Below are 10,353 nucleotides of genomic sequence, written 5' to 3'. Positions count from 1 at the left end.
GCACCCACTCTTCCCGGCGCTGCATGTTATGATCCTCATCACCTGCTGTGACCAAACGCTCTCCCTGCTTCTGCTACTCCACAGATTGCATGTGTGCTTCTCGTGCGTGTCTCTCCTGCACCAAGAGCTAACCCCGTGAAACCGACGCCCTTGTCTGCTGGGTTATTTCCCCGCCCGTGAAGGTTGCGAGATTGGGTTGTGATCGCGTGGTGGTGTTCGTTGTGTGAAGTGTGACAACTTTCTTGTCCAGCGTATAGACTTTCGAAGTATGGCCATGGGTTTGGTGCATTTGTGCTTATTCTTAGCAATCTTGTCGTGTGTTGGTTATTGCATTTGCTTGTGTGGTGCTCTTAGGTTACCGAGTGATGTCCCCAAGCGAAGTTGGGGTAAACATTTTAAGTGAAAAAATGCAGGGTAAATGAAGCTCTTGTGATGAGCGTCGTGAATAGGACTTCTGGGTGCAGATCGAGACAGAAGAGGTGTAGCTCAGGATCAGGGTATTGAGATTGAGTATGTGCGAGCTATTAGTTTCGGGGTTCTGAAGCTGCCGCAGTCAGTGCAAGGGCGTTTAAGAATCAACGACGGCGTTCTTTTATCGCCATGTCAATTTGCACATGCTCTGCAATAATGATTTAGTAGTGGGGTTGAGCGTGGCCTAATCAGAGGACGGAATGGGCTTATTCCTTGTGCAGAACTATGGCAAAGTTCTCAGCCCAGATTGTGGTGGCGTTCATGGTGTTGTTGGCGCAACAAGTTCGTGCTGAAAGTGGATGGAACGAAGCTCATGCTACATTTTACGGTGGTAGCGATGCCGGTGGCACAACAGGTACTCGAGGCTCCACCATAGCCGAGTCCAAACTTGCAACTCGTTCACTTAACTCACTGCCCTAAGGTTGTGTAGTTAAGACATAAAGTGAATCTCTCCGGTTGTTCATTCAGGTGGTGCTTGCGGGTACGGAGATCTCTACAGCACTGGCTATGGCACCAGCACAGTCGCCATAAGCTCAGCTCTTTTCGACCGTGGCCTCGCATGCGGTGCGTGCTACCAGGTGAAGTGTGCGGGGAGTTCCTCCGAGTGCCGCTCTGACAGCCCAGCTATTCAAGTTACTGTCACCAACTTCTGCCCTCCTAATCCCTCCTTGCCTGAAGACAACGGCGGATGGTGCAACCTCCCTCTGCATCATTTCGACATGTCCATGCCTGCCTTCGAGCAAATCGCAACTTACAAGGCCGGCATTGTGCCTGTGATGTACCGAAGGTGTGCAGTTGTGATTTGCACGCTCATTGTCAGTTTTGGAATCCTCGAGAATTTTCCGACAGGTCGTGATTGTTAACTTGTGTGATGTTTTTGAAAATTTCAGGACTTCTTGTGTAAGGACTGGTGGCATTCACTTCACCATGAGCGGTCACAACTTCATGAACTTGGTGCTTGTCACCAACGTCGGAGGCATGGGGGACGTGCAATCCGTGTCCATTCGAGGTTCCAAAACTAGTTGGGTGACAATGACCAGGAACTTTGGGCAGATATGGCAGAGTACCGTCAACATGAGCGGCCAGAGCCTCTCCTTTATGGTGACGACTAGCGACGGCAAGACTGTGGTCTCCAACAACGTAGCGCCTCCCGATTGGGCGTTCGGCCAAACATACGAAGGATCGCAATTCTGACTCCAAATCAAAGACGTAGAATGTCTACTAAACCATTCCTGACTTGCATCAGCTCCATGTTCACTTGAACATTCAGGAGGATCAGTGCATTGGGTGAATTCATTTTTGAAGTTATTGAAGCAATGGGTGCCACATTGGCTAATGCGGTGTTAGAGCTATAGCCATCCATGGCCCACGGTGAGGATGCTAAGTACGGCAACCCAATGTGGTGGAGAATTATTAATATGTGTATATGCAGTAGACAGTCCAGATCTGAAGAAGAGTAGGAGCTTAGGTTATCTAGTCTGAGTGGCCGGTACAACACCCCTAAAATCGTTCAAGCTTGTACATTGTCGGTGTCTCTTTCCACTGTGGTCTTCACCTTTCCTTTCAATGCAACAGTTGAAACTAAGTCCCTTGTACTTAACGCGGTGCATTTGTATCCGTTGTGTTTCAGTGAATAATATCACGTTGTGAAGTGTGGATAGTAGAGATTTAACTCGTGCTCACATGTCAAATCTGTGATGCAGTTGAGGAAGTGCAGCTTGTGACACTGTTGAAATCAATGTTTTGTAATTAATGCCAAGCAGAGTCTAGTGGTGACTCGTGAACCTTGTGTGCTCATTTGAATGTGGACTAGGATTGGATATGAGGACCTATCCAGTTCAAGACCCGGCTCTCCTCGAAGCTGCAACTGAGCCGACAGGCCTTGGACATTGCTGGTCAACACTGTCACGCAAAGGCACCAACTTCTGTCTGAACAATTCTTCCAAACTCTTTTGCCAGAGGGTTTCGAAACGACGAAATCAGTTGGCTACCACCATGCCAGCTCTCTGTTGACATTGATGATCTCTCACCAAACATCGCCAAAAAAAGACAAGTTAGTGTCAACCACTTCCAACTGACAGCAGGTAGTTTATCTTAGAGTGTGGTCTGACAATAACCATGTTTTTTAAAAACGAAAGCAGCTGACAATGTTTTTCTTCTCCTTGTGATCATGAATACGAGCTGATGAATCTTCTTCAGTGTGCCGCAATTCACCTCCAGTGTCAGGTAATACCGGGAGCGGTGGGATCATGGATGGCATATAACTGCTGTTGGGAATCATACTTACCTACTACTTTTTTATTATCTTACAGCTGACTTCAGGTGCACCGACGAGGTGGCAAGCACGTATAGGTTCACAATCGTTACCTTACTCATCATGCTGAATCATCACCTCGTAAGGCTACCAGTGGCAAATAACACGGACATAAAACATCAGATTGCGGACGTAGAGCATGTAAAGCAGTACGAGAGACTCATCAGATTGCAACAGGTAGTTGGAGAATCTAGTCCTTATCGAAACAGACAACCATACACTGCAACTAACCACGCCGCTGGGCCTCTTGCCGTGTTTGCAACCCAGATTCCACGATGACCCAGGATTCTTAAGCGAAATTGCCTCTTCGATTGGACTCATAGTTCCAACTATGCAAACTCACCTCAAAAGCGACAGAATCTCGGCACTCAGAGATTGCGCCTGGCATCTGACATCAACCACGATAGAACCCCAGAAAGTTCTAGCGTCGACCGACCTCTGCGATTCCGCGGGTTAATTTGTATCAAAACCCACAAACAATGTCGCCGAGTACCCACACCGTTCAATTTGCATGACCCAATTTGTACCCAGTTCTCAATGAATTCAAATGCATTCAGATGTAGGTAACCCTCGGTAACATCGTCTTCAAGGTCATTTCACTCGCTAGATAATTTAAGATGATTCTGCAGCTTAGAAAGAAAAGGGACTGCTCTGAAATCTGGACATCTGTGGTCGATTTGAGGTGGTCGCCAATTGTGCAGGAAAAAAAAAAAAAACACTGACCAGTCGCTGTGAGTGGCAGAGGCTCACGCCCGCTTGTCCATGGCATTGGCCGCCACATCAGCTCTTTAAATACCGATCAACCAAAAACAGGAGCCAACAAGGACTGAGACACGTTATCTTCTTCCTCTCCCCCACATTGCGACATTTCCAAACGATGCTCGAGGCTCGATGTGAAACTTTCTGACAGAACGATTTAGGAGCCTAATGAATTAGTCGACTCTATTCGGTTTCAGCTTCCTGAAGATTTTGAGGTAGGTTCCTTGGAAACACAATTCGTTGGCTGTTTCTGTCTGAAAATTTGGATCTCGTGTGATCCGCTGGTCTGAGTTGGTCATCAACCTTCGTTTTAATTGGGTCCGGAGCATTGAAATGAATGCTTGAATTGTGAGGTGCGTGATTGTAAACTTCCACTGTCGGGTTTGAATCTCGTGATTAGATGTGTCTCGCTGTTGAGTTTTTCCTGTCTCTGGACATGGCCTGAGTCGCAATACGTGGAATTGTAAACGAAAATTGATGTACTTCTTTCTTTCGAGGGATTAGAGATACTTCTGGCAGTTGTTCTCAAATTGGTAATTGCATGGTGTCGATATTGCAGGACAACGATTTGAGGAACTTCAACCCCAAAAGATTTTCATTATCCCCAAAGTAAGTTTCAGCTTGTGGACAGTCATGGCGACAGCGACGGGGATGGCGAAGCTTCTACCATCCCCCACCCTCCCATTCACGAAAGTATTGCCTGGGTTAAATTCTTCGCCGTCAAATTCCCGCAAAATTTCTGCAACCAAAACGGTAAGAGCATCCTTGAGCAGTCGTGAAGATGAGGATGCGAACGAGCCTGTCGTTAAAAATAGAAGAGAGTTGATGAAGGGAGGTCTCGCATCTTTGGGACTACTCCTTCCTTCACTAACGCTTCAATCCGCAAAAGCTGCGGAAGAGTCTGAAGGAGTCGCATCCTCTCGCATGTCTTACTCACGGTTTTTGGAGTATCTTGACCAAGGACGTGTGAAGAAAGTAGATCTGTACGAGAATGGCACTATTGCCATAGTAGAGGCAGTCTCTCCGGAGCTTGGCAATCGTGTGCAACGGGTTAGAGTTCAACTCCCTGGTACAAGTCAAGAGCTCCTGGCAAAATTCCGAGCTAAGAACATCGACTTCGCAGCACACAGTCCCCAGGATGATCCAGGAAACTTGGTCTTGAACATCTTGAGTAACTTGGCCTTTCCTTTTATTCTGGTCGGCACTTTGTTTTTTCTCAACAGGAACCAAGGTGGACTCGGTGGACCTGGAGGGCCTGGCAATCCACTTGCGTTCGGCAAATCCAAGGCTAAATTCCAAATGGAGCCCAACACGGGTATCACTTTCCAAGATGTAGCTGGTGTGGATGAAGCCAAGCAAGACTTTGTGGAAGTAGTGGATTTCCTTAAGAGGCCCGAGCGGTTCACCTCTGTTGGTGCAAGAATCCCCAAGGGTGTGTTGCTGGTTGGTCCTCCTGGAACTGGAAAAACTCTCCTGGCTAAGGCCATCGCCGGAGAGGCGGGAGTTCCGTTCTTCTCAATTTCAGGTCCGTTGCCAATCCTGTCTACTAGAATAATCGACAGACGGTAATTGTCACCAATTGTATGTCTGTTTGCGGCCTCTGGTGTTCATTATTCGATTGATCGGTGCAGGTTCTGAATTCGTTGAGATGTTCGTGGGAGTTGGTGCATCACGAGTGCGTGACCTCTTCAAGAAAGCCAAAGAGAATGCTCCTTGCATTGTCTTTGTGGACGAGATAGATGCTGTCGGACGGCAAAGGGGTACTGGCATTGGTGGTGGAAATGACGAGCGAGAACAAACCTTGAACCAGCTCCTGACAGAAATGGATGGATTTGAGGGTAATACAGGTGTTATTGTAATTGCTGCAACCAATAGGGCTGATATACTTGATGCTGCTTTGCTGCGGCCCGGTCGCTTTGATCGTCAGGTTATACTATGTTCTGTGACACGATCTTTACCGTAGCTCTTTTTTTTCTCACTCGCCGAGTCTCCAATTTCTTTACGCTGAACTTTAGATCAGTGTGCCTGGAGTAGTATCAGAATACATGATGCAACTTCACATCGATGAAGGTAGTGTTAGTTTGTGCCAATGTAACGCCTTCTTCTGTCTCTCCTGTTCAGGTCACTGTGGATGTTCCTGACGTGAAGGGCAGGACGGACATTCTGAAGGTACATGCCAGCAACAAGAAATTCGACGATGATGTGTCTCTTGACATCATTGCCATGCGCACTCCAGGCTTCAGTGGAGCTGATCTCGCGAATCTTCTTAACGAAGCAGCAATATTAACTGGAAGAAGAGGAAAGACGGCCATTTCTGCTAAGGAAATCGACGACTCCATCGATAGGATCGTGGCTGGTATGGAAGGGACCATTATGACCGATGGAAAATCGAAGAGCCTCGTAGCTTATCATGAAGTTGGTCATGCCATTTGCGGGTACCCCTCATTCACCATCCAATTGCAACTGCAGCTGCTCTGGCATTTTCCCTCTTCCTGCAGTAAATGTCTGTGAGATGCTTTTATATCTAAGTCTAGTATCGATCAACTTTGTGTGGTGCAGGACCTTGACACCAGGGCATGATGCGGTGCAAAAGGTTACCCTTATTCCCAGGGGTCAAGCCCGTGGTCTCACCTGGTTTATCCCAGGCGACGACCCTACCCTTATTACCAAGCAACAAATCTTCGCTCGCATCGTTGGGGCTCTGGGTGGGCGCGCTGCAGAAGAAGTTATTTTCGGTGACGCTGAAGTGACCACTGGCGCTTCCAGTGATTTGCAGCAAGTCTCTTCCATGGCGAAGCAGGTAAGTGAATGCATTGATTGCATTTGGGAGCTTTGTCAACTTGTAGCGATAATTGTCTCGCAAACGATTCGGGCTTCCACAATTTCCTTGTTGATAATTGAATCAAGTCAACTGCTTCTGAAGCAAACAACCCCTTGGAACAGATGGTGACGGCCTACGGCATGTCTGACATCGGCCCGTGGGCACTGATGGACCCATCCGCACAAGGCGGCGACATGATCATGCGTATGATGGCTCGCAACCAGATGTCGGAGAAGCTGGCTCAGGATATCGATCGAGCTGTTAAGAGAATCTCCGACGAAGCTTACAATGTTGCTCTTAACCACATCAGGAACAACCGAACAGCTATCGACAAGATAGTGGAGGTGCTACTGGAGAAGGAAACTCTCAGTGGAGACGAATTCCGAGCCATTTTGTCTGAATTTACTGAGATTCCGTCTAGCAACTTGTCCAAGGATAATCAGTCCGAGCCTGTGGCTGTTTAAACCGAACCCAGCTCTATGGGAAGAGTTGATACTGGACACGCAGAAGTGTGTTGGCCTTATATTGTGATCTTGTCTAGAATGGAGATAGATGAGGAATCAATTATCAGTATGTTACGTTTGGGAGGAGCTGTACTGCTGCAACAACAGCCGATCTCTCTGCAAATAACATGAAGATATGTAATTACTTTTCTTTATACTACATACTTTGTTACATAGTAGGCATGTCAACGAGTCGAAATTTGGAACTTGCTTATTTCAAAAAGATTCAGTTGTTACTAGACTATGAACCAGGACTCGGTTTATATATGATGTTTAACCACGTCAATGCACACCTACTCGTTCTCTGACAAAATAACTCGTCCGATGTCAACCGAAACACAGACTCACGTGTCAAGTAAATGATACAACATTCCGCATCACAGTGTAATGCCAATCGCCACATTTGCGGAATGTGGTAATTACGCGCAATCCCGCATTCAGTTTCTCTGTCTAAATCCCTGTGCGTTTGAGAGTCTGGTGAGTATCTCTCCATCCTCAGTCGTCCTGATAAATCGCAGCACTTGAACTTTCGTAGTAGAACACAAAGACTGTAGAAATCTGAGCCTCAAATGAAACATATTTCGATATAAGCAAGCAAGAGATCAGGCAATGGCCAGCTGTTCTTTATTATCAAAACCAAGGTAGTTATCGAGATGTGTCGTCCTCACAAGCCCACCGCCTCTACTTTTAAGACTTGCAGAGTAATATGCTTGAGCACGAGAGATCTTTACTGTGGAATAGGAGCCGTAAGTATGATATTGCAGCTAAGACTCCCAAGCAAACCCAAAATTCTTCATAATCCTAACTCTGGGCAACTGCATCAGATATCCTCACTTCTTTGAGCTACATGGTTTTAAAGCATTGGATCTACGAGGAAGAGAACCCTGGAGCTATCCCTGATGATCAGTTTGAATTGCTGTAGATACCGTGAAAGAAAAGGTCTCCTTCAACACAAATTCGGCCCTCAGTGTCATGCTCTCTTTAACATATTCTCTAACATACTTTAAAGATCTCCTATGCAAGAGGTAAAATCTAGTGAAAGTAAAAATCAATGTATAGCGTCATTCGAATCATAGTCGTGATGCGTCCTGACCTATAGCTGAGGGTATAAGAGAAAGAAATTTTAATATATTAAGTTGAGAGAGCTGGACAATTTCGAAAAACATGCGTGTGCACTGCATGATAGACAGACCTGCGCGTAACAAGGCATAATGCATATGACGAGGAATAAACAGACCCATGATACCGCATCCCTACTTTCTACCTGAGGACGCTGTCCGCCTACTTACTTTCTGGATGAAATAATGGCAGGCGGAATTGATAATTCTCAATTTTCCGAAGCACCAAATTCACACTACACTATTCCCTCTATCAGAAGCTGCTCTTCGAGAGACTCATTATTTCCTCGATTTTCAGGAGAACCAACTTATTACTTGCAACTTCCAAAGTGAAAATTTAACCAAGTCGTATATCAAGAGTGTCATCACATAAATAACCATCCTCAACCCTAAACCTCCGTAGAGGGGAGAACAAATGCAGTGTCATAACATTTACAACTCGGAATGAAATATTAGAAGTATGAAAAACCACTGGTCTTCAGATGTCCAAGCGAATCTACTTTTTCTTGTCTCCCTTCTTGGATTTCACTCGAGAGTACGCAAAAACACCACACAAGGCCAATCCAGTTCCCAGGCCATTGACTGGCGAAACAGGAGTTCGGAAGAACAGAACCGAAGTCACAATAACAACCACCCGCTTCACACAATTTCCAACAGAATGCGTCACTGGGGTCACCTTCGCCAAAATCATGTATGACACCTGCTGATACGCGTGAAAGCACAGGCCAGCGATCAACGCCCTCGTTACAACGACCTTCACGTCTAGACCAGACGCTGCCAATGCGCTCGGTGTAAACTTCACACCCTCGACGAAGAAAGTCACTGGCAAAAGCAAGAAAAATGACATAACTGTGATGATCGAGAAAAGGTTGATATTATCGAGGGATCCCTCTTTCTTCACCATAAACTTTTTACTAAGGACATTTCTCGATTGAAATGTCACATTCGAGGCCATAGCGCTCAAAAAACCAGCCCAGTTAAAGGAAGCCTCCGTCAAAGAAGCTAACGCCACTCCTCCCACAATAGGTACTAATGTCGCCACAACCATAGGATTCGGCATGTCTCCCAAGAACAGAGCTGAAAGCAGAACGGAGAAGAACGGCTCCATAGCCTTGATGGTGTGAGTGAAAGAGACGGCAACCTTTCCCAGGCTCATATTAGTGAACAGGTTTCCTAGAGTGTGCACGCACGCCAAAGGCAGAATCAATTTGAGCTGCGCCAGGCTAATTTGCGGCCTCTTGTGCAATCCAGAAAACCACGTGAGGAGCGCAATCACAGCACCCACGGCGAATTGCAAACTCGTAATCGTGATCGGGTACGGGAACACTTTCAGCACCTGCTTGTTGTAGATGTTGAAGCAAATGTTAAACATATACCAAAGCCCGAACAGAGACCCGAGCTGGAGCGTTTCCGCGAGCTTTGACTCACGGGAAGGGACGCCACCCGCCTGCACTGACTCCAATCCACTGCCTGCGTCGGCCTCACCTCCCAACCCATCCGATGAACTAGACGCCGCACTACTAGCTTGCACATCAACACCACGCCTCCTGCGCCTCGCAACGTTAGGAACATCACCCTTCGCACTAACTAAAATCCGGTCAAGACATGGCAGAAAGGACGATCTCAACCCCCCGACGACGTTCAACTCCGACGACGACTTCACAACCAAATTCCGCCCACCGGCACTGGTACAGTGAAGACTACGAGGGAGAGAGGATCTCCCGAGGGCAGTACTCGTCAATGGCTTGTCTCCGCCGAGGAGGCGCATGGACTGCAAGCCCGCCATCGCCATAGCCGAGGACGCCGAGTGCTCCAACAGCAACAATACACACACGCTGCAGCCTCACTCAGCTCCCAAAGGCTGTGAAAAGACACTCCGAAGGCTTCTTCTTCTTCTTCTTCGACGGGGTTTGACCTAATTTCTAATTTCGGGGCATCCCCGTCCCGCGGGGCCACCTATTTTTAAAAACCTCCCACGGACCTTTACAGTGAAAGGTTGCGGGGACGCCTTTTTTATAACGAAACTACTTTTTGGCGTCGAGCGTTGTCCATGAAGAAAGGACCCCCCCCCCCTCATGTTATGGGGGTTAGTTGCATTGGCTTCAATGGATTTCTTTTTACTTTTTACTTTTTTCCTCCTTTTTTTTTCTTTCCTATGATGGAGAAGGTGTGTGTGAAATACGATTGGACCTTTGTAAAGATGCCCATCTTGATTTATTTATTTTTGTTTATATTATCATGATTTAGATTCTTTAAAGTTTTTTTTTTATTATTTATATTATCATGATTTAGATTCTTTAAAGTTTTATTTATTTTTATTTTTATTTTTGCGAATTTTACCCAATGAATGATTATACAACTTGGTGT

At 46.5% G+C, this 10,353-nt stretch overlaps 3 protein-coding genes across 4 annotated transcripts; 2 read left to right on the top strand and 1 right to left on the bottom strand.

Annotated features, from left to right (window-relative positions):
- LOC112273392 (expansin-A15) lies at positions 1–2,071 on the top strand. Its single transcript, XM_024502107.3, has 4 exons — positions 1–266; positions 693–826; positions 940–1,258; positions 1,362–2,071. The coding sequence occupies exons 2-4, from the start codon at positions 697–699 to the stop codon at positions 1,663–1,665; spliced, it is 753 nt and encodes a 250-aa protein (XP_024357875.1). The 5' UTR covers positions 1–266; positions 693–696; the 3' UTR covers positions 1,666–2,071.
- Positions 2,072–3,664: 1,593 nt separating this feature from the next.
- On the top strand, positions 3,665–7,040 carry LOC112273390 (ATP-dependent zinc metalloprotease FTSH 2, chloroplastic). Of its 2 annotated transcripts, none has more exons than XM_024502104.3 (6): positions 3,665–3,759; positions 4,104–5,069; positions 5,176–5,471; positions 5,666–5,979; positions 6,104–6,344; positions 6,488–7,040. In XM_024502104.3, the coding sequence occupies exons 2-6, from the start codon at positions 4,178–4,180 to the stop codon at positions 6,827–6,829; spliced, it is 2,085 nt and encodes a 694-aa protein (XP_024357872.1). In that variant the 5' UTR covers positions 3,665–3,759; positions 4,104–4,177; the 3' UTR covers positions 6,830–7,040. The 2 variants fall into 2 exon arrangements, with proteins under 2 accessions (XP_024357872.1, XP_024357873.1); XM_024502105.3 differs by having other exon boundaries at positions 3,665–3,897.
- A 936-nt stretch (positions 7,041–7,976) lies between these two features.
- Positions 7,977–9,906, bottom strand: LOC112273391 (phosphoenolpyruvate/phosphate translocator 1, chloroplastic). Its single transcript, XM_024502106.3, has one exon. It carries the CDS (start codon positions 9,776–9,778, stop codon positions 8,483–8,485), a length of 1,296 nt encoding a protein of 431 aa, XP_024357874.1. The 5' UTR covers positions 9,779–9,906; the 3' UTR covers positions 7,977–8,482.
- Positions 9,907–10,353: the final 447 nt, after the last annotated feature.

The sequence above is a fragment of the Physcomitrium patens genome, chromosome 20 (genome assembly GCF_059467195.1).
Source record: "Physcomitrium patens ecotype Gransden chromosome 20, ASM5946719v1, whole genome shotgun sequence".
Lineage (NCBI taxonomy): Eukaryota > Viridiplantae > Streptophyta > Bryopsida > Funariales > Funariaceae > Physcomitrium > Physcomitrium patens.
The sequence above is the reverse complement of the archived record's forward strand: the minus strand, read 5'-3'. Positions and strand labels throughout refer to the sequence as shown.

What these genes read in the sequence shown, in the direction of transcription:
- LOC112273390 (XM_024502104.3), top strand. Translation starts at nt 4,178, where the DNA reads ATGGCGACAGCGACGGGGATGGCGAAGCTTCTACCATCCCCCACCCTC. An exon ending in CCGGTCGCTTTGATCGTCAG is followed by an intron (nt 5,472 to 5,665) that starts GTTATACTATGT and finishes TCTCCTGTTCAG; the next exon opens with GTCACTGTGGATGTTCCTGA. An exon ending in TCTCTTCCATGGCGAAGCAG is followed by an intron (nt 6,345 to 6,487) that starts GTAAGTGAATGC and finishes CCCTTGGAACAG; the next exon opens with ATGGTGACGGCCTACGGCAT.
- LOC112273392 (XM_024502107.3), top strand. Translation starts at nt 697, where the DNA reads ATGGCAAAGTTCTCAGCCCAGATTGTGGTGGCGTTCATGGTGTTGTTG. An exon ending in CGATGCCGGTGGCACAACAG is followed by an intron (nt 827 to 939) that starts GTACTCGAGGCT and finishes TTGTTCATTCAG; the next exon opens with GTGGTGCTTGCGGGTACGGA. An exon ending in GTGCCTGTGATGTACCGAAG is followed by an intron (nt 1,259 to 1,361) that starts GTGTGCAGTTGT and finishes TGAAAATTTCAG; the next exon opens with GACTTCTTGTGTAAGGACTG.
- LOC112273391 (XM_024502106.3), bottom strand. Translation starts at nt 9,778, where the DNA reads ATGGCGATGGCGGGCTTGCAGTCCATGCGCCTCCTCGGCGGAGACAAG.